The 25232-nt window shown below is 54.3% G+C and overlaps 1 protein-coding gene across 1 annotated transcript in view; it reads left to right on the top strand.

Annotated features, from left to right (window-relative positions):
• The window catches only part of KCNH1 (potassium voltage-gated channel subfamily H member 1), a 144127-nt gene that overhangs the window by 73455 nt on the left and 45440 nt on the right, over window positions 1-25232 (top strand). Inside the window, exon 7 of the mRNA XM_054690683.1 lies at window positions 20909-21338. Coding sequence (XP_054546658.1) covers window positions 20909-21338 — 430 coding nt within the window. The remainder of the gene's footprint in view (window positions 1-20908; window positions 21339-25232) is intronic.

Consider the following 25232-nt stretch of genomic DNA (forward strand, 5'->3'; position numbering starts at 1 on the left):
TGCTTCTAAGGGATTTCCTGCTTGTTCCTGCCAGACCAGCTGACTCCATGCTGGGGTTTCTCTGTTTTGTCAAGTCCTGCACTTTCCCCAGCAAGACCGGAGTGGGGCCGTCCTAGAGGCCCATCCACCCCTGAACCCCCCGAGAACACACACCAAAGGAGCTTTGAGTTACTGTCTCGGATATTCCATGAGTGACCACGGTCAAGTGCACAGGGACTGGAGAGAAAATGCCGGGTCTGTTCTCTTCTGCCGCCCCAGGCCTGAACACGGGTGAGGGTAGTGACGAGTGAGTCAGGCCCGCACTTCAGGACAGAGAGGAAGAAAACAAGTCTGCAGAGAGTATGTTTTCATTTTAATTAAAACGCTGAACAACTGGTGGTATCGCCACTTGGCTGGGATTGGTAGCAGCTGTTGCGCGCGGGTATCTCCTAAGTCTAGGGGAGGACGCTGCAGGTCTGTGTTTAGTTCATTAAAATTTGCTTTTAATAGTTCTACCACCTTTTAAAGTTTAGAGGTGGCTCCCCCCTTCGACTCCAGAGGCGCTTTCCTCCTCCACACTCAGGTCACGGCTGCGAAGCTAAGTGTGCTTGTAGGGTAAGGAAAAAGTATCAGGCTTTTCTGCCCTCCTGCCATTAGGCTAGATGAGAGAACCCTGTGGTCCTGAATGCATGCCTGATGGCGGGCACCTGAAGTGGGTACACCTGGGCTGAGGGACTGAGTTTATAAGGGTGGCATCATGGGGGTGCCAGCAGAAGCCAAGAACGAACGGAAGCCGAGAGAAGAAGAGAAGCAGAGAGAACGCCAGAGAGAGCCCAGATAGAGTGAAGATTTGCTGGAGCCTGGGGGGACTGCCAGCCTCCCGGCCTCCCAGCACCCCTGCCTGCCATATGCCTGGTAAATCTAAATAAAAGACCTGCAAAAACCACTGAGGACTCTGACTCCTCCTTTACCCAGTCTGCTGGATCAGAAAACCTGCTCTATGGTCTTCCTGCCCTTTACAATTGGCGTAAGTCGGCAAGATGATCCATGCAGATGGGTATGGAGCCCTCCGAAGACCTGGAAGGACTAAGAAGTAACAGACTGTGTTTGCCTGTGACGACATTGGAAGCATCATGGCGGCACGGGAGATGGACAAGGTCCGGAAGCTGCGGGACGAGACCTGGCATGGAGGAGACGCCTGAGAGGACCAGCCAACGACCCCTGAGGTAGCAGAATCGTTGGGGAAGAGAGGACCATGATTCAGAGCTCTCCAGTGCTGATGCAGGGAGAGGCCAACAGACTTGGACTAATGGACTTGGACTGACAATCCTGCCAGAAGGCAGAGGAACTTTGGCAAGTTAGGTTTTTGGGACCCTGGGGGAGGATGCTATTGTTTGTACACCCCAGGAGATGGGAATCTGGGGGTGGCCAGTGGGCCTTGATGGCCAAAAGCAGCCTGTGTGTGCCCAGCAGCTAGGCAGAGGAGAAAAGCCAACTGAGAAGGCAAAAGCTGGTATTGATGCTGAGTTTGGGAAGCCCTGAGTGGCTGTTAAGCACTAAGTAAGCTGAGGAAGGCCAGTGAGTCTTGTAAAATCACCTGTGGGTCATGCCCTGCTTGTTGTCGAGTGAGGGTGAGGAGCTGAGCAACCCGTCCTTGGGGGACGGGCGGGGAACGTGGCTTGGGGTGGAGCCCAAGCTGAATGTAGAGTTTGTATCCATGGATCCCCGACCCATGTGCTTGTGCAGAGGGTTGGCCTGAGTGCAGGGGTCTGCGTGTCACATGGGTGGCTATGAAAGCCGAGTGTTGGAGTGATCGCAGACAGAAACCCTGAGGGTTGGCGATTACCCCCAACAGTATAGAATCACCAATCCCAGAGTGGGATGCGGTGTGTGGCTTGTAGCTGAGACAACAGCCAGAGAAGGCCAGGAAGCCTGACGGCTCCTGGTGTGTTACAGTAGATGCTGTGAGAGGTTCCCCTCCCTCGTATGAGCAGTGCCTTTGGCAGCAGATTTGGTGGCTCATCTGCTGATGCCAATAATTATCTTTTACCACTAGGTTGGGGCCCTGCCTGGACTTATTTGTGTTCTGTTGTATTTTATGTATTTTGTTGTTCTATTGTGATGTATCTTATTTGTTTTTGTTGGCCATGGCTGCAGTGTTCTATTGCCAAGAGAAACGTATGTGACTTGTGTAGATTGTATGGCAGAAAACCCTGAGGGGGTAGACTGTAGGGAAAGGAAAAGTATCAGGCTTTTCTGCCCTCCCACCATTAGGCTAAATGAGGGAACCCTGTGGTCCTGAATGCATGCCTGATGGCGGGCACCTGAAGTGGGTACACCTGGGCTGAGAGACTGAGTTTATAAGGGTGGCATCATGGGGACGCCGGGTGGCATCATGGGGACGCCAGAAGAAGCCAAGAACGAACGGAAGCCGAGAGAAGAAGAGAAGCAGAGAGAACGCCAGAGAGCCCAGATAGAGTGAAGATTTGCTGGGGGCTGGAGGACTGCCAGCCTCCCGGCCTCCCAGCACCCCTGCCTGCCATATGCCTGGTAAATCTAAATAAAAGACCTGCAAAAAACCACTGAGGACTCTGACTCCTCCTTTACCCAGTCTGCTGGATCAGAAAACCTGCTCTGTGGTCTTCCTGCCCTTTATAGTGCTCTGCACGCCTCCCTTTGCATGTCTCCTCCCCTCCAAGTGTCGCAACCCCCAGCACAGGCTTTGCAGGTGCTCCCGTTTGAATGTGGGTGTCCGGGGTGGGCTTGCCCCCAGGCCAGAAGGTACAGCAGCTCATTACCAAACTCGTGTTGGGTTCCGATAGCCCAGTGTGTGGGTGTCCTTTACCTTGGGGGCCCCCTAGCTTAGTAGTGGCTTCTGCAGACCGACCCGGCTCCCCACCCCCGGCTTGCCCGCCACCACACGTAGCAGGGGGCCCACAGGCTGGGGAGCGCTGCTGGGGCGTTGGGAGCTAAGTCCCCTTGGGGAGAGTCCTGTGGTGACCTCCGACTTGGGGAGCTAAGTCCCCTCGGAGAGAGTCCTGTGGTGACCTCCGGCTTGGGGTCAGCTGCCCGTGTTCCAGGTATGGGTTAGGAGACCAGGCCCGCCTGAGAGCGGAGCTGCTGTGAGACTGAAGACAGCCTGTCAGGAGTCTTCTGTGAGCCCCTTGTTGCTCATGAAAGGGGCCCGCTGCTTGTTAACTGGGGGTGGCGTGTCTCTGCACACGTACTGGCAATGAGTGTGTCTGCAGCGTGCCTCTGGGCAGGGCGAGATGCTCCTGTGCAGTGACAGGAGACAGTCGAGGAGAGTCCCCATGGGCACCATCTCCACCTGCTTAAAATTCTTTTTATTTTTGTGGCTCCTTGTTATTTGTCAAATGTCTGTTATTTGTTCTGTGTGTTTCCTATTAAGCAGAGCCACTTGCATAGCCCATGTGGTTTTTGGTCCCAGTCATGGTGAGAGTTGAGGCGGGTGCTGGCCTCCTACAAGCTTGCCAGTGGGAGAGGCCTGTGTCTGCGGCCAGACCAGGGCTGGTGAGGGCGAGGGCAGCCAATGGAGTTGCAGGAGGTGCCGCCCTCCTCAGCACCTGCGGAGGTGCTGTTGGAGGAACAGTCTTTTCTCCAGGACGCACGTGCCGAAGCAGTGCATGTAGATCTGCATGTGTTGGGACAAGCTGGCAGGTCCCTCAGCAACTCAGGGGAGAGATGGACCCTCATTTGGGGGAAGGAGCAGGGAAAGCAGTGAAAGGAAGAAGGCTGAGCAGTAGAAGCTGCTTTGCTTTTCATTTTTTAGTTATGTTCTTATGTAGCCACCGTCTTTGAATTGGATGTAAAAAATGAAGATTCTGTTTGAATAGGAAAAGCAGCAACCAGCAGCGCAGTCCTCAGAGGAGAGAACAGAGCCTGGTAGATAATCTCATTGAAGATGTGTCCCGGGCTGTTTCTGTCTCCATCAACCAGAGAGTCCGAGGAAGCAGCCCCTGGAGCCATGAGCGGGCAGCCAAGGTTGTGCCTCGTGGGCGCGGGGTGGGCAGGGATGCGCCTCCCCCGGAGAGTGACCCAAGGACCAGAAGTGCGCCCTGTGTGCTGGGCCTGTCAGCAGGGATAGTCTCCGGGGTCAGTGTTTCCAGCGGCTTCTGCGAGCAGTGTGGCTGGGATGGGATGCGAGGGTCCGCCAGCAGTGGGTGTGTGGGTTAAGGCTCTGCGTCGCTCTCCTGACCAGGCTGGGTGCAGGGCTTCTCCCTGGGCTGCCCAGCACTGGTGTGGGGTGGGCATGGTAGTGATGGCCATCCAGATAGTCCTGGGTGTGGCCTGTGCCAGCCCATGGCTGCAGAGTCACTGGAGTCACTTGTTACTGCCCCACAGGGACCATGCAGGAAATCGGGCTCTGGGAAGCCCCCGCGCGAGGCGGTGGGCTCAAGTCCAGAACCTTCTCCCCCCAGGGTCCTGGCTACAGTGGCAGAGCATGTAGACGGCCTGCAACTCGGAAGTCCAGGGCGGGGGCACCTCTGCTCTGCTGGTGGGTGCCCCACTGTACCCCCTCACCTGGCAGCCCGCTGGGAAAATGGGTTCTTAGGCCCTTCCCCGCCCACCCACCACATCTGCCCCTGAAGCTGGTGCTGTCACGGCTTCCTCCCACGGGTCTGCCTGGTATGAGAGGCCAGGCCATGTGGAGACATTCCGTGGGGACCGTCAAGGCCTGGCTTGGGCTCCAGACCCGTCTGTCTCCTCTCCCTGTCTGCCTGGAGCCTGGAAAACCTTGGAATCTTGGCCTGCTGGTGCCCTGGCTGCCCCCATGGCCCTGCGTGCTCCATGTTCCCCAATCTAGCAGTGCCCCGCCCGCCAGCCCAAGGCACCCTGGGCCCACCTTCTCCCCGCTCGCTCCCACCTCCCTCTCGACACACTGCATACTCTCTGGCTGTCATGGCCCTGTCTTACCATCCTGTTTGGACTCAGGAGGTTTGATTCCTGGAGGGAGGGAGCGGGAGGCGCCCAGAGCCATTGCTCAGCAGCATCTGCCTTTCTTGAGGTCAGATTCCGAGTCCTGCTGTACCGCTTGGTGGAGCCGATGATGGGCATTGGCGTCCCCAGGGGCAGTGTGGGCCTCAGCCCTGCTGACAGGGGGTGAGGAGCATGAGCCTCCTCCCCTAGAACCTCCCGTAGGTGCTCTCATGCACCCTGGTGTTGGGCAAGTGGGTGTGGGCACAAGACGCTGGCAGGCTGGGGGCGCTGCTCTCTCAGATGGGGTTGGCAGTGCTGGGGTGGGGCTGGGCCGGAGGCGGGGTTGTTCCTCAGGAGCACCAGAGCTGATGGGTCGCCCAGGCTGGAGAGGATCCCTGCTGTGCTGTGGTGTGGGGAGCCACCTGAGTGGGTGGGCACAGGGGTAAAGCTGGGAAGCTGGAGTGGTGCTGGGTTCCATTCAGGATGCCTTTAGAGTGTCTCAGACATCATTCCAGGTGGGCGTTGGCTCCCACCCCCCTTCCAGTGGGACAGAGCCCGGGCTCAGAGTGCCTTCAGTGTCTCCTGCTGTCCCGGAACCGTGTCATCATGTTCTCACATGAGTCTCACTGGATATTTGTCATCACCATGGTTGGGTAGGGGCTCCTGGCACTCACAGTGCCACCCCCTGCCTGCTGCCCGGGCCCTGCCTCCATCCTGGCTCACCATCCCCTTGACTTCTCCTGGCTGCGTGAGGGAGGTGGTTTCCTGTTCTGCTAATGGGAAAACCAGGGCCCAGGAGGGGAAGTGATTTGCTTTTGCAGATTCCCGGGATGCAGCCACCTTTAGATGCCGCCTGGCCTGGCCACCGAGTCTGTGCTCCCTGCTCCAGGATCTCCCATGCCCCCTCTTCCCAGTCAGGTCCAGGGAAGACACTGGCCCAGGCTCAGCCGGTCCAGTCTTGGCCAGTGGGCCGCACTGCCTGCCCAATCTCCTTGGCAGGGTGTCAGGGTGACCTGAGGGGGCCAGCTGGCCCTTTGAAGGGGCACAGTTATTGTTCTCTATGGCTGCGAGGATGTGCTGGCCCCCGGCACCGCATGTGGGCAGCCTTGCCACCAGACCATGCCTCATGTTCCACTGCGTCCAGCCACGTCACTGGGTTGGGCCGCAGACATGGGCTCCATGGGCGCTCCCCTGAGGCACCCTCCAGTCTGAGTGAGGCGCCGCTGTCACAGGCCAGATGGCTAAATCGAATAGGTCATCTTGCTGATGGCGGCACTGCGCCCGCAGGTCAGCAGGAAGCAGGCACTTGGTGGGGCTGAGCTGAGAGGCCCCCGGCAGCTGGATGCGCAGAGCACTTTCCTGTAATGCACAAAGGAAATCACAGGGATCTGGGGGGAGAGACACTCCGGAGCTTTAAAAATCAATCAGGCTGTCTGGAGAGAGCCCCTCACAGCGTCTGCCAGTGCAACGTGTGGGCGGGAACAGGGAATGTTGTCAGGTAGCCCAGCCGGGTGGAGTGGGTGGGCTCCCTCCCACACTGCATCCGCCTGTCCACTCTGTGGAGGGCCTGTGCAACCTTTGACTGCCTGCCTGCTGTCTCCTGATGGGCTGTGAGGAGATGCTCTAGGTCACAGTCATGGTCACTTTGCTGGCTTTTCATCTTTGTTCCTCAACATACAGGCGAACCTTTAATCCAAGCAAACTGTGTAAACAGGCTGGTGTTGGTGACTCGGGGCAGGAGAGGTGGCGCTGGTAGGCTTGGAACCCGTGCCCTGGAGTACCGCTAAGGCTGCTGGCCCACGTCAGGGCCTGTGGGGTGGCACCTGACTGGACAGCCTCCAGTGCCGGGCGTTTGTGCACATTCCAGCTGGGGCAGGCCCGCTCCTGACAGGAGAGGGAACTCACGGGCCTGCTTGGGTGTCTGTGTGGGGACAAGGTCGGTACTTGGTGTTGTTCATCTTTATTTCAGCATTTCTGTCCCAGTGCAAGACTCTGGGGCTTCAGGGTGTGTGCCCTGGGGTGGGTGGAGGCGTTGCCGACACACAAAGCCTGACCTCAAGTCAGGTGCCTTGGCTGCCCGTGGGGCCCCCCGGGGCCTGAGGAGCACTTACGAGGGCTGCAACAGCAGCTAGAATAGCAGTACATCATGTCCGGCAGCGACACCATCCCGTAAAAAAAGAAAAAAGCAGCAGAGCCCCTGGCCTTCCTCAGCTGGCACTGTCTGGTGTCTCTCCGCCCCTTCCCTGTTGCCACTGCAAGCAACCAGACAGCAGGCCGCCCCTTCCTCCACCAAACGGCTTCCAGTCCCCAAACGGGCAATGGCCCCCTTGTCATTCTGTTGTTCTTCTCCAGTAAGTATCCGATTCTCTTCGTCCCCACCGCGCCCTGCTGAGCTGCACACGTTAAACATAAGTATCCGTGTAGGGAGCTTGTAGCTGCAGCACTCTCGCAGAGCAGGTCCAGGCTCCGCTCCTGGATTCATCATTGTGGTCGCGTATAATGTCTTGGGGCAGCGCTCTCGAGTGTGTGACTTCTGAGTATCCTCCAGCAGGAAATGGATTTTCCAGGTGACGGCTCCCTGCAGTGGGGCCAGCTGGGTGCACAGCCCTCGGCCTGCCTAGTAGTGACCAAGATTTTGTTACTGTCCACATCCTTTCCTCTCTGTTACTTAGCTTGATTCTCAGATTTCTGGACTCCTGGACTAATTTTTCTAATTCTTGCCCGATGGGCTCTGTAGCTTGACAGGAAACTCATTTTGACATGCTCTTGGACGCCATGCCTGCCCCCGCCCCACACACATGTGTCCACTCAGCCACGCTCTGCGCCCGTCCTCACCTGCCACCAGGCTGGGCACGCTACTCCTGACTCCCTGGAGTCTTGGCCACTGGAGCTGAATGGGAACTGCCTGGGGTGGGGGAGCTCAGGATGTTTCCCAGAAAGTTCTGCCTGAGTCACGGCCCAGCCCTGTGTTCTGTGCCCCCCCACCCCAACTCCCCCGCTCCCGCTCTGACCAGGCAGTGGATGGGGTAGGGGCCGGGGAAGGGGCGACACGCACTGTGACTGTGGAGAGGTGAGCGGCCCCGGGCGATGGCACTCCCACTCGAGCATTGTCTGCAGCCAGAGAGCTGAAGTGTTTGTACTGAGAAAGTGTCACCTCGCATTAGGGCCCGGCTCACCGGGGCGTGGCCTGGCCTCCCACTCTGTCTGGGCATGACGGGCTGGTTCCTGTTGCCGTTCCTGCTGAGGCTCCGTCGGGGGCAAGGACTCACGGCCTGGATGTGGCCTGGCGGTAGCCCCGTACTCAACCTCTTACGGCAGCGAGTCCCAGCACCTGACTCCAGCACAGCCGGTGGCTTGGACCGCGCCTTCCCGTCTGGCATCTGAGTGGCCCAGGCTGGGTGACTTGGGCACGTGTTACCCCATTGGTGCAAAGGAGCAACATGAATCCCTCTCCCCTGTTTCAAGACATATCGTGAAGGTTTTGAAAGTTGTCCCAGGGGACACGCCTGGCTTCAGAGCTCCAGGGCCATGACAGCCTCTGCAGGCCCAGGTAACCTCTGACTCCCGGGCCCCGTCCCCCAAGTAGGAGCCGCACATCTGCCCTGCTCCCAGGTGGCAGCTGCATGTTGAAGAGCAGAAGCCTTGTCCAGCTCCCGACTTCACGGGGGACTCAGGTTATCCTGGGCTGGAGCTGCCCCTCTCAGAGGAAACCATTTCAGGGAGGACAGAGCGTATTTAATTCAAATTCCTAAAATAATGTGGCTTTGTTTGACACATTAACAAGGCCGCCACATTCAAGTGTCTTGGTTTAGTAATAAATACTCTGTCAGAACATCTTGGTGTTACTTTGTTGGAAGCTAAGGAACATGGAATAAATATAATAAAATGCTTCATATTCTTTAATTTGAAGTTCACTGATTAGTACTGCCTTCCATTAGTGTGAACTTCCCGTTAGAAATAATTTCACTGGCGAAACTCACCCTGGGTTGCCTATCTGTACACGGTGGGCTGGTGGGGTGAATGAGAGCTTGTGATGCCTGGTTCCAGTTGACTGTGGCTGGGAGTGTCTGAGGCTTGCAGTGACATGAAACTTCTGAAGCTTCAAATAACAAGCCTGGAGGTAGATGACATAAGAAAAAAAGAATCCCAATTAATATGTCAAATATAGAGACCAAGGTCGGATGTGTTCACAGTGGTGAGGAAAGCATCAGGCTGAATAGCAGAACAGGGGAGTGGGAAATCCACTCAAGGGCAGTCAGTCAGCAAGAACACACACAACCTTCTCATAATGAACAACACCAACTGATTTTCCCGCTAGTTTTGTCTTTTTTTTCTGACTCTTTGTTCGGTTTCCCTCTATTCCTCCTGTAAGTGAAACCATCCAGTAGTTTTCTGTCTCCTTCTGGCTTATTTCACTGAGCACCATCCCTTCCAGCTCCATCCCTGTTGCTGTGAATGGCACGAGTTTACCTTTTTTAATAACTGCGTAGTATTCCTAGAGGGCAGATTATAGACCCGAGATGTACCGCAGGGATGGGGAGAGAGAGGAGCCAGAATGGAAGGGGAGAGCACAAGGTGCCATGGTGACATTCACGGGTGCCATGGTGATGGGAGGTTTATGCCGGGTACACCGGAGGGGAGAAATCACATAGCATACAAAAATGAACAATGATGTAAGAAAACATTAAAAATTAAATAAAAAATACTGTGAGCATGCAGGAACAGGAAAAAGCTAAGTGAAATGCTAATGAGAAATTGAAAATGTGGGCTATTCATGGCTGAATGAGGAGACTGGCAAATCACCCCAAAAAGAAACCCTAAAACTGGAAAATTTAGCAAAATAAAATTTTAATTGTCTAGAAACTGAGCAGAGTTATACAGCAATCTGAGAAACAGTAAGAATAGGACGAATATTCCATTAGTATGAATTTCCTGTTAGAAATAGTTTCATTTAGTGGCCACGCCCCAGACTGCTACACAGAGACTAGGAACAGTGGCAGCTGTGCTGCGTCATTCAGGCTGCCTCCTGCAGCCATTGGCCAGGCTCTGCCTTGATTCTGGCAGGACAAGACAGGCTCTGAGTCCCAGCAGATGTGCTGCCAGATGCAGGGGTTCACTTGATCTGTGCATTAATCTCAGTGTTGGGGTGAATGGGGACCAGTGTCTCTAGGAGACTGATGTTGCAAGACCATGACTAGGGCAAGCAGGTACCTGTCTGAGGTATAGCAGAGATCGAAGATGGTCCAAACACATCCTCCTCTGGGAAACCTTGAGACTGTTTGCACATGTAGGGGACACTGGCAGGCAGCACACTAGGCCAACCAAGGTGGCTCCACTCCGGTGCAGCCTCCGCCAACGCACAGCTCCCGCGCAGCACGGAGACCTTGGGCTTGTTCAGTCACTCCTCTGTCCTGTCATCAGTGGCCTGCCAGGGGTGAGCCCTGAAAGCTCAGGCTTAAAATTCACAAACAAGAATAATAATGGTTGCAAAAGAACAACCCAGCAGAGATATCACGGCCACACACCGTGCCAGTCCCCGGAGGAGCACCAACAGCAGCCTCGGAGCCAGCAACCAGGGCTACTGTGCCACACTGGCTGTAATATCCAGTGTTCAACAAATACACAGAGGCACACCAGGAATGGAAAAGTAGGGCCCCTTGTGGGGAAGAAGCTGCCAAAAACCACCCCTTAGTGCCCTCAGGTATTGGGGTTAGGAGACCAAGACTTCAAAGAAGTCGTAAACATGTTCAAAGGCCTAAGTAAAATTCTAATAATTGAAGGAGAGAACGACGACCGTGACTCAACAATAAAGAGCTGGGATTTTAAAACAGAATTATTTCAAATTCACAACGTTGAATAGTACAATAACTGAAAAACTGAAAAGTTCATGCAGGAGATTTAAGGTGGAACAGAAGATTTAAGGTGGAAGGCAAGACTTTGAGGATAGATCAATATAAGTGATCTAACTGAATAACACAGAGGGAAAGTAAACAGAGCAAAAGACAAAGTGAAAGTTGTGGACTGCGAGAGAAAGTGGCTGGTGGCCTCATCAACACGATGGAAAGCTGACTTCCCAGTGAAAGGCCTCTTTAAAGTGCTCCGATTAAAGACAAAGCCAAGATTCCATTCAACCGAGTGTCCTATACCCATCACAACTGTCCTTTGGAGATGGGAGTAAAATGAAGACCTTCCCAGTACACAGAGGCTGGGAGAATTGCCCGCTAGAGACATGCCTTGTGAGACATGCGATCAAGTCCCCCAGGATAAAAGGAAATGACATTAATTTAACCAGAATCCCTAGGAGGAAAAGGTTATCAGAGATGGTAAATATGTGGGTTAGTTTAAAAAAAAAAAAAAAGCCTTTAAAATATTTATCACTTGAGGGCCTCCCCTGGTGGCGCAGCAGTTGAGCGCAGGGCTGCGAAGCTACCCGCAGCCTCTGCAGTGCCGGTTCGATCCCCAGCCACCAGTGAGGGTCCCACATGGCGCGACAGACCTCTCTTGTCTCGCCTGCTGCTCCCCTCAGCAGTGTATTTCATCAGTCTGCTTGTTCTGTTCCCCGCTCTGGTGAATTCTCTCACCCTCACGTGCTTCTGACTGTACCCAGTGCTTGTATAAATAAATAAATAAATCTTTAAAAAAAATATTTATCACTTGTTCCAAATTCCTTAAAAGACTGAATGTGTAAAGCACTACTTACAGTCATGTGCTTGTATAATATAAAGATGTAATATATCTATATATGCCAACAATAGAACAGACTCTTCTAAAAATGGAGCAAGGGGGACACATCAAAATTCTATCTATAAGACTAATAATACTCTGATCACAAAGACAAAGAGAGAAGAAATGCAGTGTCTCATGTGACTGCCAACATGAAACTCCTGATCAAAACATGAGCAAACCAAATCTGGCAACATATAAAAGGAATTCCTCACCGAGGGATTTATCCTAGGAATGCATAGTTATTTTAACATCCTGGTATTCGTGTAATACACCATGTTTAACAGAATAAAAGACAAAAGCTACACAGACATCTTGGTAATGCAGGTAAATCATTCAATAAAATCCAACACCCATCCATGATCAAGACTCCAACATTCTGGTATAGAAAAGAATTTGATAAAGAACATCTAAATCACGTAGAGCAAAAATCAAACATGCTGAAGAACTGGAGGGTTTATCTCTATGTTTTGCCAAAAGGAGAGGGAGGGAGGCAGGGAAGGAGGGAGGCACTTGATTGTAGAGAAAGAAGTGTAACTGTTTGTTAGCAGATGAAATGATTCTGCATGTAGAATATTCCAAGGCACCTAGAAATTACCAAAAACTAATAAACACAAAGTCAATATATACAGGAATCAGTTCTATTCCTGTATACCAGTAGCAGAAGACTTACACAATGAAATGAAGAAAACAATTCTGTTTACAACAGCATTCAAAAGACAAAAGCTGGATGACTTACACGAACTGATGTCAAGATGTATTATGAGGCCATGCTAATCAAGAAAGTAAGGAATTAGCAGAGGGATACACACAGATAAATGGGACAGATTGGAGAGTCAAGAAGTAAACCTTGACATTTATTTTCAACAACAGTGCTAAAAATATTGATTCAGGATAGCCTTTTCCACATGGTGCTGAGACAATCAGGTATTCTAATCCCTTGCTCATGTTATATATCACGTCACATCACATCACATCATATCAATATCATATCATATCACTGGGAATTAACTCCTCATGAATCCAGATCTAAATAGAAGAGCTAGAACTGTACAAGTTATAGGAGAAAGAAGAAATAGGAGGAAGCCTTTATTATCTTAGTCTAGGCAAATCATCCTTAGCTATAACCTCAAAAGCATAATACAGAGAAGAAAAAAGGACAAAAATGTGACTTCATCAACATTGGCTAAAATTGTGTCTCAGAAGGCACCATTAGGAAAGCAGCAATCCAAGACAGACTGGGAGAAAGTACATGCTATCCTATATCCATTAAAGTCCTTTTATCTAGAATATTCAATACATCGAACTCTGGCAGTTCCATCAAAATCAATCCAATTGAAAATGGGCAAAAGAGCTAAAGGGCTTTCACCACAGAAGATGCACAAATGACTCAAACCTGACTAAAGACTGTTCACATCACTAATCATGAGGGAAATGCAAGTTATAACGAGAATGAGATATGCTTGCTCACCCCTGTAATAAGACACGGTCAGGTGCTGATGACGAGGTGATGGAGCAGTGCCCACGTTTTGCACAGGGATGTAAAAATAGGCAATTTTTAAACAGGTAAGTGCAGACTGGCCGGCCAGCCCCAAAGCCCTACTCCTAGCTCGGGCATGTGGAGCACCTGTCCATGCACAGGTAAACAGCACGTGCTCACATTGCTCTTCATAACAAGACACCTGTACACTACCTCATGCACCCTGGGGAGTGGTCAGCATCCCGGGGTGCTGGGCACCAGGCCACCATGCATGGTGGGCGCATACCTGTGCATTCGCTGTGAGGGTTGAACGGCACACTCATCCAACAGGCCTTTCCCGGGCCGGTTCTGGGGACACGACAGACTCACCCTGGGGAGAGCGACGGGCCCTCTTGGGGAAGAATGCAGCAACAGGTGCAAGAAGAATTAGGTAGAACATGAACACAAGCTTTTGAACTTAACTCACTCTTAGAAATATTCACTTGGAAATAATTCAAAGGCAGAAAAACCCATGTGTCTGGAATATTCTCTGTAGCATTGTTGCTAAATATGTAGCTGGAAACAACCTACGAGTCTCATAATAGTGTGCTGGTTACCACATCATTTGGACGAAGCACGATAGTTTTCTTTAAAAATAGCTGCACAGACTGACATGGATAAATATGTGCAGGGTTTTTGTAACTAAAGAAAACAGGCTTGGAAGCTGTATGTCTGTGACAGTGAGATGGTGTGAGGTGACATGGGCTGGGTCTGCACTGGGGTTGGAGTGGGGGCATGTTGACTGCGGTGAGGAAGCTATGGCGGCCTTTCCACCTTTTTAGCAATTTCGTTACTCCTGCTGTAAAGTTTTCAGAATAAATATGGCACTTGAGAAAAACTTGACAAATGATATTGGAGATGTTGAAACTTGAATAGAAAAGAACAGACGGGCAGATGGAGTTTCATCTCCTGAGGTTCAGTCGATAGGATTTGGTGGTTGATAAGGCCATTGGCTCAAGACAGAGAAAAGAATCTCTGTTGACAGAGGATTCTGTCTCAGATGTGGTCCTGTTCATAGAAGCAGCGGGGCCACGGAGGTGACCAGTCCTCTCTTACCTGGTCTGTGTATGATCTGAAGTGGATGCCTTCGCCTCGCCTCCTCCCATTGGGGGGGTGCGGCGTTTGAAGCACACGGGGGGATGTGCAAAGCTCAGAAAGAAATTGGGCCAGATGTGTGGTGGGACCTTGGGCGGAAGGACAGATGCAGGATCCTCATGTGTGGGCGGGGTAACGGGGCATCATCGTGAATGGACGGCAGATGAGGAGGATGAGAGATGCAGGAGCCTGGGCTCCGGCCTGAGGTGGGGAGTTGGGAGCCGCAGGGGTGCCTGGGCTGAAGGCCCAGCCCGTGGGCACTATAATGCCTGCAGCCCTGCTTCACATCCACCACCCTTTGGGCAGCGGCACCTTCTCCAGACTCAGCCCTGTTTCCTTCCTTCTGTGACTGGAGTGATTGGCGTCCGCACAGCAATTTTCTGCTGCAGTGAAAAAGGAATTTGAAAAATCAGTTTCTCATTTTCCTGTCTCTTCCAGTGACTGTCTTCATCAGAAAACAAGCCAGCTGGCCAATTTTGACAGCTTCTTTGTCACAAAGCAGGGTTTTCTCTTTTCTTTTCTCCCAGGGCATAAATAAGCCTTTTTAGGAGTAACATTAAGGCAAGTAAAATGAAGATGTTTCCAGATGGGGCTGGACCAAAGATTAAGACTCCTAGTTTGGAGTGGGGGGCTGGGGGGGTTAGGCACAGTCCACAGTAACAGAAGCCACAGGAAACAGGCCACGGGGGATGCATCTTCCAGGCCACCTTTCGGCCGCCCTGGCCTTTGCCCTGGGGGCCCCCAGCACTGTCCCACGTGTGACCTGTCATGGGAACTCGGTGGTGTTTGGGGAGAAGAACAGGGAGCAAACCCTACTTTAAGAGGGCAGGGCATGGGCTAACACCAATGAGGTCACAGGGTAGCGCCTGGAGAGCCCCTGGTCTCTTCTGCCCTTTTCGTGGCCCTGCAGGTGACTTGCTGCTGCCCCATCACCACTCCTTATCCGGACACCCCAGGCTGGGTGGTCTGGACCCAACACCCCCTCCCCTGCTTCTAGCTGGGACTTTGTAAAGCTCCTTAAAGTTATAAAATAATATTTACTAGAAAATAACTGCAGATAATATGAAGATGTGTGCATGCCCAATGGCTCTCTCTCCAGGAGAGAATGCCCTGGCTGTAGCGCTGGTGACTTCCTGAGGCACAGGCGCTCCTCATGGCAGCCGTTGCCCGTGAAGGGGCTGCTGAGCCGCTCGGGAAGGACGCAGACACTGCCCCACACTCTGGCTGTCCCGATGGTTAAGCCACAGCCTTGAGAGCCTGCGGTCTGGATCAGAAAATGATGTGTTTCCAGTGCTTACCACCTCTGCTTTTAATAAAATTCATTTGGTTTTACAGTTATGTAATTTCATTTTAATAGTAGTTGTGTTGAAAAACCAGCTCTCAAAATTCATGAAAATCTGACCAATTCTCACATGAGCTGGTTCAAGCACACGACGCTCTGAGTAGGTTGCAGTTGGTGGAGAACGAATACTGGAGATCAGAAGTCACTGAGGTCGAGGAGATGACAAAAAACTGGATATTCAAACCTGCAGGCTAAAGCTAAGAGACTACTTCGATGACAATTAAACTATTTAATGCTGCTTTTAGTAAAGCAGAAAGACTAAAAATATGAGATAAGCGTTGAACGTACGAGAGTAAAAATTACTGATTAAATTCTCAACAAGTAGAAGGAAGATGGTAAAGATGAAAACAGACATTGGAGAAATGTGAAAAAAAAAAAAATGACAAAAGTCAAAGCAGCCGTGTCGAGTGTTGGCTCCTGTGAGGAGACTCATCAAACTGACATTACTTTGTTGCGATTATTCAGAAAAGGCACAAACAAAACCATAAGCATAAGGCATTCCTACAGATAGCATAGGGATTTGGAGAAGAGTAAATTAAGAACTTGTTTGAAAATTGACATAAATTATTAAAATTCCTTGGTGGGGGCATCTAAAATCGACTCAGTAAAGAACTGTGGAAGACCTGCGCGGCCGTATTGCTGCCAGCACTTGAGGTGGTCGTTAATAACTTCTAATAAAAGAAACCATCAGCACCAGCTGGCTTTCAAAATACTGTGGTGCCAGGACGCAGGAACAGGTGAGGAAGATGTGGGGACGGACACAGGGGGACACTGCTCCGCACTGGAAGAGATGGAGTCTTGCCTTCGTGACCATGCGGTGGGCTGCGGGGGCTCAGACCAAGCGAAGTCGGCTGTGGGAGACAGACGCCGATGACTTCACTTCTAAGAGGGGTACAGAGAAATAAAGCAAAGGAACAGACAAAACTTAAGCCACAGCAAACCCTGGAAATCCCACTGGGAGCCTTGAGGCTGTCAGGTGGGGAGGGTGGGGTTGGGGGCAAAGGGAGAGGACCCATGGGCTGTGGTGGCAGACTGTGGGGGCCTTGGTGGTGGGGGCAACAGACATCCGAAGGGGTGTAAGCCTGTATCCTGGAATCACGCAGCGTTGTATCAGTCTGTCCCACCCCAATAAAATGCAAGGCAGTGAGTAAGGACCGGCCCAGGGTACCCCCTACTATCCCCCCGTTGAGCAGCAGGGGGCACTCTGCAAGGGCACAGCAGGGTGCTGAGACCTGGCACCAGCTGCAGCCTCCCTCATAGGTCTGTTTTTATTCTTTTTTTTTTTAAGATTGATTTATTCATGCATATAAGATCTTGGGTACAGGCCAGAGGTGTGGGGAGTGAGAGGATTCACCAGAGAGAGAGTTGTGAGCAAAATAGGCGGATCTACTGATATACACTGCTGAGGGGAGCAGTGGGGAGACAGGAGAGGTCTGCTGCTCCATGTGGGTCACTCTGACGGGGGATCGAACTCGTGCTTCAGTGGCTGCTGATAGCTCCATAATGCTGCATCTTAAACCCCTGTGCCACGAGGGAGACCTGAGTTTTTGTTCTTGTTCCTGCATCTGTGTGGCTTGAGGATCTTTTCCTCACAGACCTTTGATTCCAGGTCTGAAGCAGGTCTCACATGTCAGGCTCACCTTCCGCCTTTGGGAGTCTCCGTCTTCCCGGTCCATGGGCTCAGGGCGTCTTTGTCCCTTGCTCTCTTGTCTTGCTGCTGCCCAGGCCCGTAGCTGGTGTGGTGGCTCTGCACATGGGGTGTATGGCTTGGCAGCAGCTGGAATGCTCCCAGACTCCAGGCAGAAGAGCAGGCATCTGGCGTGTGGCTGGTTTGCGGGGCACCAGCCACATCATCGCTGAGATCACAGCAGAATCGCTGGGCAGCCTGTCCTGCTGGGTCCTGCTGCCCTGGGCCTGTGGCATGCATGGCCTTGCATGGGCGGGGAGCCGGCCAGGAGCCACGTCCCGGGCCCTGACCTGGTGCCTCTGGGCCAGGGAAGACATGCTGGAGGCGGCAAGGGAGCCCCGTGGACTCGATACTCGGATTCTGAGGCAAAGCAAAGGGATGATGTGCTTGGGCAGAGGCCGTCAGGGGAGAGCGTCAAGGCACAGGGGCTTGGAGTCTGCCCAGGGCCTGAGTCTGGGTCCGGCCTGTGTGAGCGCCCCCCCGGCTGACCCCAAGGAGCTCATGGCGTCATCTTTTTCACTTTACATATAAAAATCATGTAACAACATTAAAGATATTTATCATAATAAAATAGTTCCCTGCATGTCCCCTGGCCCAGGGACCGGCAGACAGTGGTGAGCTGCTTCGGCCCCTCCTGTTCTTGGTGGGCCTGCAGCTGAGGGGCTGACGTCTTACGTTGTGGAGGAGAGCCCGGGCAGAAGCAGATGCCTGGGGACATGGGTTTCAGGCCCGGCACTAAGACCTTAGTGGGACCTGGCGGTGCTTACGCACCCCGTGTCCTCTGTGGCTGCTCTGGGGGTGACTTGACTTGCGGGGACAGAGTGTCTGGCCTGCATGCAGGACAGGTCCTGAGTGCCCTCCTCAAAGAGTGCCTGCCACCCCCCGCCCCAGCCCTGAGCACAGACATCACTGACAAAGCTTCCCTCACTGTGCCCCGTCATTTTTTTGTGTAGACTTGAAGGATGGTGCATTCAGGGGGAGCAGGAGCGTGGGGTAGAGCGGAAGTGTGGGGTGTGGGGCCAGAGGGGAGAGGCGGGTGGTCATGTCAAATGATGGCCAGCAGATCTCAGGGGGTCCTGGTTTTCCTGGGCGAGCAGGCCAGAATGTGGAGAGGAGGCTGCAGCGTGAAGGGTATTCCCTGTGCACATTAAGGTTCTCCCGCTGCACCCTGTGGGTCTCAAAGGGGGGGTGGGGTTGGGGGTGAGGACACGAGGGCCCCTCCCCTGAGCTCCAGGATGGGAGTGGAGCCTGGGAGAAGCTGGTGTTGGGAGGAGCCCCCCTCAACTAGAGCAGGGGCTCAGCGGCCACAGTCCACCACAGCTGGGCTGTGCAGTCGCGGGTTTCTCTGCCTGGCACGAGGGTCTCCAAGGGCTCAGAGGAGAGCAGCTGAGGGGAGCAGGACCGTCACTTAGCAAAGGGAGGCTGCCGGCCCCTGGGATCAAGCATACCCTCAGAACTTGCTGGGAGCTGTCGTCAAAAAGACGCCTTTGCCTCCCAGATGTCTCCTGTCCGGGCTGTGGGGCAGTGGACTTCCCGTGTCCCACACAGACCCCCTAGGGGCCACTGCACATCGCCTGTTGGGCCACACCGCCTGAGGACTTTCGCAGCCTTTACTGCATGAGCAGCACAGGCGGCCGGAGGCCCTGAAGGAGGAAGACCAGAGGTGAGCCCCCAGCTGGCCCTTTGGTCCAGCGCTGTCCATTTACTGGTGCTGTCAGACAGCAGAGGGTTCTGTTGTCAATGTCACACATACAGAACATGTGCTTGTCTCTCCCAGGACAGAATTGGACTCAGCAGCACCGGCTGGGTGGCCACTTATCTCGTGCTTGTGACGAGGGTGTGCAGCAGGAGGGTTTGTGTGCTCGGGTGTGCGCTGCGAGTTGGGAGGGCCGAGGGGCTGCTGTGATGAGCATCCCCAAGGGTGGTGCGGTCTCTTTCCCTCGATCGCCGCGGGTCCAGCATGGGGCAGGGGTGTTCCCCAGGGCCTTGCGGGGACCCAGGGCCCTCCAAGCCAATGACTCCATGCTCGACACCTGGCCTCAGGGTCACATCAGCCAGCTGGAAGGTGTCAGGGGCTCTTGGTGAGGGAGAGGCACATGGAACACGCGTGCTTTCTGCTGCCGCCATGGTCAGGACCCCCAACCTGTGTGGAGAACAAGTCCCGGGGACTGGCCCTGTTGCCCACCCAGGCTTCTCCTAAGGAGGCCCCTTTTCCTCTGAGGTGTCCCCTGACTCGGGGACCACACAGGGGTGCAGCATGTTCAGAGCAGGGAAGCATCATCTGTCCTCTGCTCTGGCAGGGGGAGCAGCCAAGTCAGAGTCAGAGTCGTGCGTCCTGGGGTTGCGCAGGGCAGGCAGGACACGTGGAGATGCCCTTGGTGCCTGGGATTTGGCAGTCTTGTGGGGAAGTGGGGCGCAAGGCCTGAGGGGTACGTCTGTGCTGCACTTGGTCCCCCGGGAGGGCAGCCGCCCTCAAGAGAGGGGAGTGGGCCCTTGGGTCCTCCTGCCCGTCGTCGTGACAGGTTCCTGTCTTTTCCCAATTCACAGACAAGTCAGTGGCTCACTGGGCCCTGCCCTGGTGTTCCGTCCTCACCCACGCGCTGGTCCTGGGGATGCTGGAGCTGCCCAGTGACCTCTGGACACCAGCCAGAGGGTGCGGCAGCGGGGGCACCCCAGCACCCAGCCACCACGGGAGGTGCCAGCATGCCCAGCATGGGTGAAGGGGGGCGCATAATGGCGCAGGGGGCTCCGGGGGGGTGCAGGGAGTACAGTGGGGCACAAGGGGGTGCAGAAGGGCACAGAAGGGTGCAAGGCTTGGGAGGTTTGGGGGTGCAGAAGGCCACAGAAGGGTGCAGGGGGGTTTAGGGGGCTTAGAGGACACAGGGGGATGCAGGGGGTGCGGGGGGGGCTGCTGAGGGAGGTGCAGGGGTGCACTTCCCTGATAGGGCAGAGGCTCAGCCCCTCACTCTACTCAGCCATTTCTCTGATTTGGTTTTTTTTCTTTTAAAACTGTGCTTTTTAAAAAATAGCTTTTTCTAATTATCAAAGAAATAAGTTCAATTGTGGAAATTAAGTATATGCAAGCAGAACAAAAATACACAAAATATAGTGAAAAATCGCCTGCAATGATGCCTGCCCATGTGTGATCCCTCACATCTGCACCCCGCAAATGCTTGTCAACTCATGCCCCATGTGATTAGCATTTCACATGCAGTATGAAATCAACATTACGGAATGCTGAAAATATTTTATATTGCCTATAATATGAAATATTACACGGCCCTTAAAATGGCTTGAAAATGAGGCGTGGTATGGAAAGTGCTCTAGGTCCCTGCTCCTGCGCAGCCCATCAGTCAGATACATTTCTAATTTTATTTGTATTGCTGTTTTGTGTGTTTGCTTTTTGTGAAAGTAGGGAAAAAATCTGTTGGAAATTGGCCTTCCCTACTCCTCAGAATAAAATTCTAGTCCTAGTGTGTGCAAACATGCATATGTGTCCGAGCACTTTCCATGCGCAGCTTGTTTGAAGCCCCCCTAAAGGGCTGTACAGTCGCATCCTGGGACGTGCTGTGAGTGGGTGCGAGGGCGAGTGGGCCGGTCCACCTGACACTGTGTCCCCCCGCAGGGCATCAGCAGCCTGTTCAGCTCCCTGAAGGTGGTCCGGCTACTGCGTCTGGGGCGCGTGGCCCGGAAGCTGGACCACTACATCGAATATGGGGCGGCCGTGCTAGTGCTGCTGGTGTGCGTGTTCGGACTGGCTGCGCACTGGATGGCCTGCATCTGGTATAGCATTGGAGACTATGAGATCTTTGATGAGGACACCAAGACCATCCGCAACAACAGCTGGCTCTACCAGCTGGCCATGGACATCGGCACACCCTACCAGTTCAACGGCTCGGGCTCGGGCAAGTGGGAGGGCGGGCCCAGCAAGAACTCCGTCTACATCTCCTCCCTCTACTTCACCATGACCAGCCTCACCAGCGTGGGCTTTGGGAACATTGCCCCTTCCACAGACATCGAGAAGATCTTCGCCGTGGCCATCATGATGATTGGCTGTGAGTATGGTGGCGGTGGCGGGGCGCGGGGTGCAGCTGTCGGGCCTGTCCAGCTGGATTGGGCCATGTCCACAGGCCCGTGTGGCCAGAGGTGCTGCAGGGGTGCTCAGTGCCCAGCAGAAAGTCAAATGCTGGACGCTGAAGGTTTGAAGTAGGGACAGGTTTTAGCATCTAGCAGCACCAAGCAGGATGGGGGGATGACCCTCAAGTCCACTCTGATCAAGGGGGGCAGGATTTTGTGGGAAGACTGTGCAGCAAAGCAGGGGAGGTGCAGGGTCATTGGGGAGGGGCCCAGTGGGTTTGTTTGGGGGAAGGGGCGGGTGCCCCGTCCGCCGTGCCCAGGAACTGGCCCAGGTGGTCGTGTGTGGAAAGGCAGCTGTGCTGCTCGCCACACAGGAGCTAGGAAGACACTAAGGCATGTGCAGTAGAGACCATCTGCAGTCCTGCCTCTCAGGGCTGGCGCCGTGCCCGCAGGCCTGCACTTGCAGGCAATCTGCGCTTGGGCCTTGTTCACGCGGGTGTCATGCAGTGAGAGCAAGGCAGCCGGGCAGCTGGGCCGGCTCTGGGGAGCAGTGTGCTGTGGCCTCTCTCTGAACCCATTCCCAGGCTCACTCTAGACCCCCTCAGTGAGCCTCAGCGTGAGACATTCAGGGAAAGGAGGGAGCTGTCAACCCGGGTACCTTTATAAGGATTTCATGTTGGCGTGATGATGTTTTTGATATGTCTGGTTAAGTAAAAAGCAATGATTCCAGTTAATTTCATCTGTTTCTTGTTGCCTCTTAACTGTGACTCCTGGGAGTGGGAAGCCATCTCGCTTGGATAGGGTCTACCTGGGTCAGCATTTGGTCTATCTACCCCATGGACTGTTGAGAAATTTTTCAACTCAAAAAAAAAAAAAAATCTAAAGGGAAAAAAAGGCTCTTGTTGAGCTGAGAAGTAGTCAATTATAGTGAGGACTTGATTGGAAACAGAACAGCCTTGCTGGCGAGGAAGGTTCCGGAAACTTGGTATGTGCCACTGACCTGTGTAGCTGTAGCTTTGCTGAGATTGGAGCAGCTGTGGGCTGAGACCATGGGACCCGCCCTGTTGGGGGTGTCTTGGGGTGCAGGGCCCCCAGGCAGGGGAAGAACATGGACTTGAGCGGACAGGACATGTGCCAAGTGCCAGTTGCCAGTCGGGCCCCATGACCCTGGGCTAGAGATAGGACAGTCCGCTCCTGTGGGCCTCTGAGTCTGGACCCCAGTCTGGCCACACACTAGGATCCGCTGGCTTCAGGGTGGGTCCATCCCCGGGCGTGTGGGTCCTGCCTGGCCTGGCTGTCCCAAGGACTGTCCTGCTCTGCGGGTTGCTTCTTCGCCAGCTGTCTTGGCTTTGTTGCTTCCGGAAGCCTCTCTGCAGGCCCAGAGCTGGCTGCCGGTGTCCTGGCTGCAGCCAGGTGGCCGGTGTGGGGCTGCGTGGCCCTGTAGTTGTTGGGTCTGCTCCTCTTTGGTGTGGCATCACAGAGATGACGCCCGGCACGGGGGCCGCTCAGACCCTCATCTCTCCAGGTTAATTAGAACCCAAGGTGCTTTCTCTGGTCGAGTGACAGGATTTAAGACCCTTCCTTTTCTAGAAGGATTTTGGCACAGTTACTGTCTCTCAGAGACAGAGGAGACGCTTGGTCTGTCCAAAGCCCTGGCTGGACCCATCACACAATCTGCTGAGCACGGACGAATGGAGAGTCGGTCCCCTGCATGGGCCCCCTGAAGACTTTTAAGTAAGAAAAGGCTACCTTGCAGTTTTTTTATCAGGAAGACAAGAAAGAAGAGAATAGTTCTGGCAGCTTATCAATGAAGCCAGCTATGGGGGTTTGGCTGTCCATGGACGGTGCCCAGCAGAGGACGGATAACTGTGGGCCTCACCCACACACCATGGTGAGACCCCGTGGGCTCAGGGAACAACAGTGGGGTCTGTTTAACAATTGGGAAAACATGGACTAAGGCTACAGTGGCTGGCTGCCCCAGACAGTGTCCACGATGTCCAGGGCCTCAAACAAAAGGCGTAGCCCCCGAGGGCCTGGGGCTCGTGGCAGTGAGGGATGCCCACCGGAGGCCACCAAGACACTGCCACTGCTGCAGTCCCAGCCCCAGCCTGAATGTCGGGATGGACAGCACCGGACACGGGTCCAGACGGTAGTGGAGGTCACTGCACCAAACAATGTCGGACAATCCGATTAACAGCTCTTCGAGACCCCAGGCGGCTGTGGTGACAAGGCGGGGGCAGGCCCAGCCTCCCAGGGGTACCATAATGTCAGGTCAGGTCTAGTCCCAACCAAGAGTGGACCCCAGGCTGCGGGGGCAGCGCTGAGCCCCGGCCACGAGCCCACCTGGGCTGGAGTCTCCCAAAGCCATGACAGAAAGTCGCTGGTGCTCAGGCAGGCAGGCGAAGGAGCAGATTTGTTTGGAGAAACAGATACAAGGAAACGCTTATTAGGGAGAAAGGAACAGAAATAAGCGGGACCCCCCCAGGCTGGTGGGCCAGGCAGGGAGGGGCCAGGCAGCCCGTGTAGTTGCACTCCGGGTATGCAGCCTGCGTTCCCTGACCCCCTGCAGCCCCGTCTCTGTGCCCGGTTCGCTCTGGGTAGTCTCGCTCACCCACCCATGTCTCTGTGGCCAGAATCACGTCTTGCTCCCCGCAGGGTCCTGTTTCTTTATTATCCTTGTCCAGGAACGTCCTGCTGCTCCCAGCCCTGGGAGTCTGATGAATCCCCTGTGGGATTCAATGCCCTTATCTCTGGGCCTCCCCTATTCCTCCGGCCTTTCCTGTTCTCTCCTGCCTCTTGGAGCTCCCAGACCCTGCAAACGCTTGGAGGTCAGCTGCTAGAAGCTTTGTTTTTCTTCTTTCCAAGGCCAGGTACAGAGTCAGAATCCCAGAGTCTAAGGGATCCCCCAGCCCTAGTTGACTTCTCCTGACTGGCCCATCCAACCTGCTGGTGCCTGAGGGAGGGGTTTCCACAGGCCGCGCCCTTTGGTGTGGGTGGGGAAACCCACCAGATTTTTCCAGCAGTTCTGGCTGCTTGGGGGCAGTGGGCACACGCAGCCTCACCCTGCAGGCCATGCCCCTGGCAGCTTCCTGGACCTTGGTGGAGGAAAACTTGCAGCAACGTCCTCAGCTCTTGGCTCTCCTGCCTGCTCTGCACTGGCGCCAGGCCCACTTGCTTTAGGAGGTGTCACAGCTGCAGCCTCTTCTGAGCTCTGCACGTCAGGCCCCGCCGGCCCATCAGGCGCGGCACTGAGGAGACTGCCCAGAGTCCTGTATCCCCCAGCCCCACCAGGGCAGCTGCTTTTGTCTCCCACTGGCTTTCATGTAAGGACACGATGTCGGTGCAGACTTGGGGTAGGGGGGAACGGGGGCTGGACACTTGGGAAGACCAGCCAGTTTCAGGATCCATTATGGCAGTTATGGCTGCCCCATTCTGGGTGACGTGGCTGACGGCGGGGCCTTGGGCTCCATGAGCGGGGGTGCTGGGCTCCCTGTGGCGCCAAGCCAGAGAGCGCTGCCCACTTGTCCCGTGTCCCCACATCACATGAGCCCCTGGGCTGCCCTGAGCCCAGACATGAGGTTTCAGGCCACGGGGCCGTGAGGGGGCCTGAATCCCCCTCCCCACCTGTCACCCCACCAGGCTGCCTGGCGGTGCTCTAGCCTTTTGGAGTGCAGGTCACACTGAGCCCCGACCAGCATCTTGTAGGCCGTGGGGAGGGCTCTGTTTGCCTGAGCCCTGTGACCTTTTAGCCCCAGAGAGATGGTCAGAGGCCCCTGTTGCTTCTCTTCTCTGCTACCTGGTCCTGATTACCTCATTGTAGCTTGGCTGACTCTCTAGAGGAGGTGGCAGGCTCAGAGCAAATGCTTCCCAGC

Source organism: Talpa occidentalis, unplaced genomic scaffold, assembly GCF_014898055.3.
Source record: "Talpa occidentalis isolate TD23 unplaced genomic scaffold, MPIMG_talOcc4v2.1 talOcc4.8, whole genome shotgun sequence".
Taxonomy (NCBI): domain Eukaryota; kingdom Metazoa; phylum Chordata; class Mammalia; order Eulipotyphla; family Talpidae; genus Talpa; species Talpa occidentalis.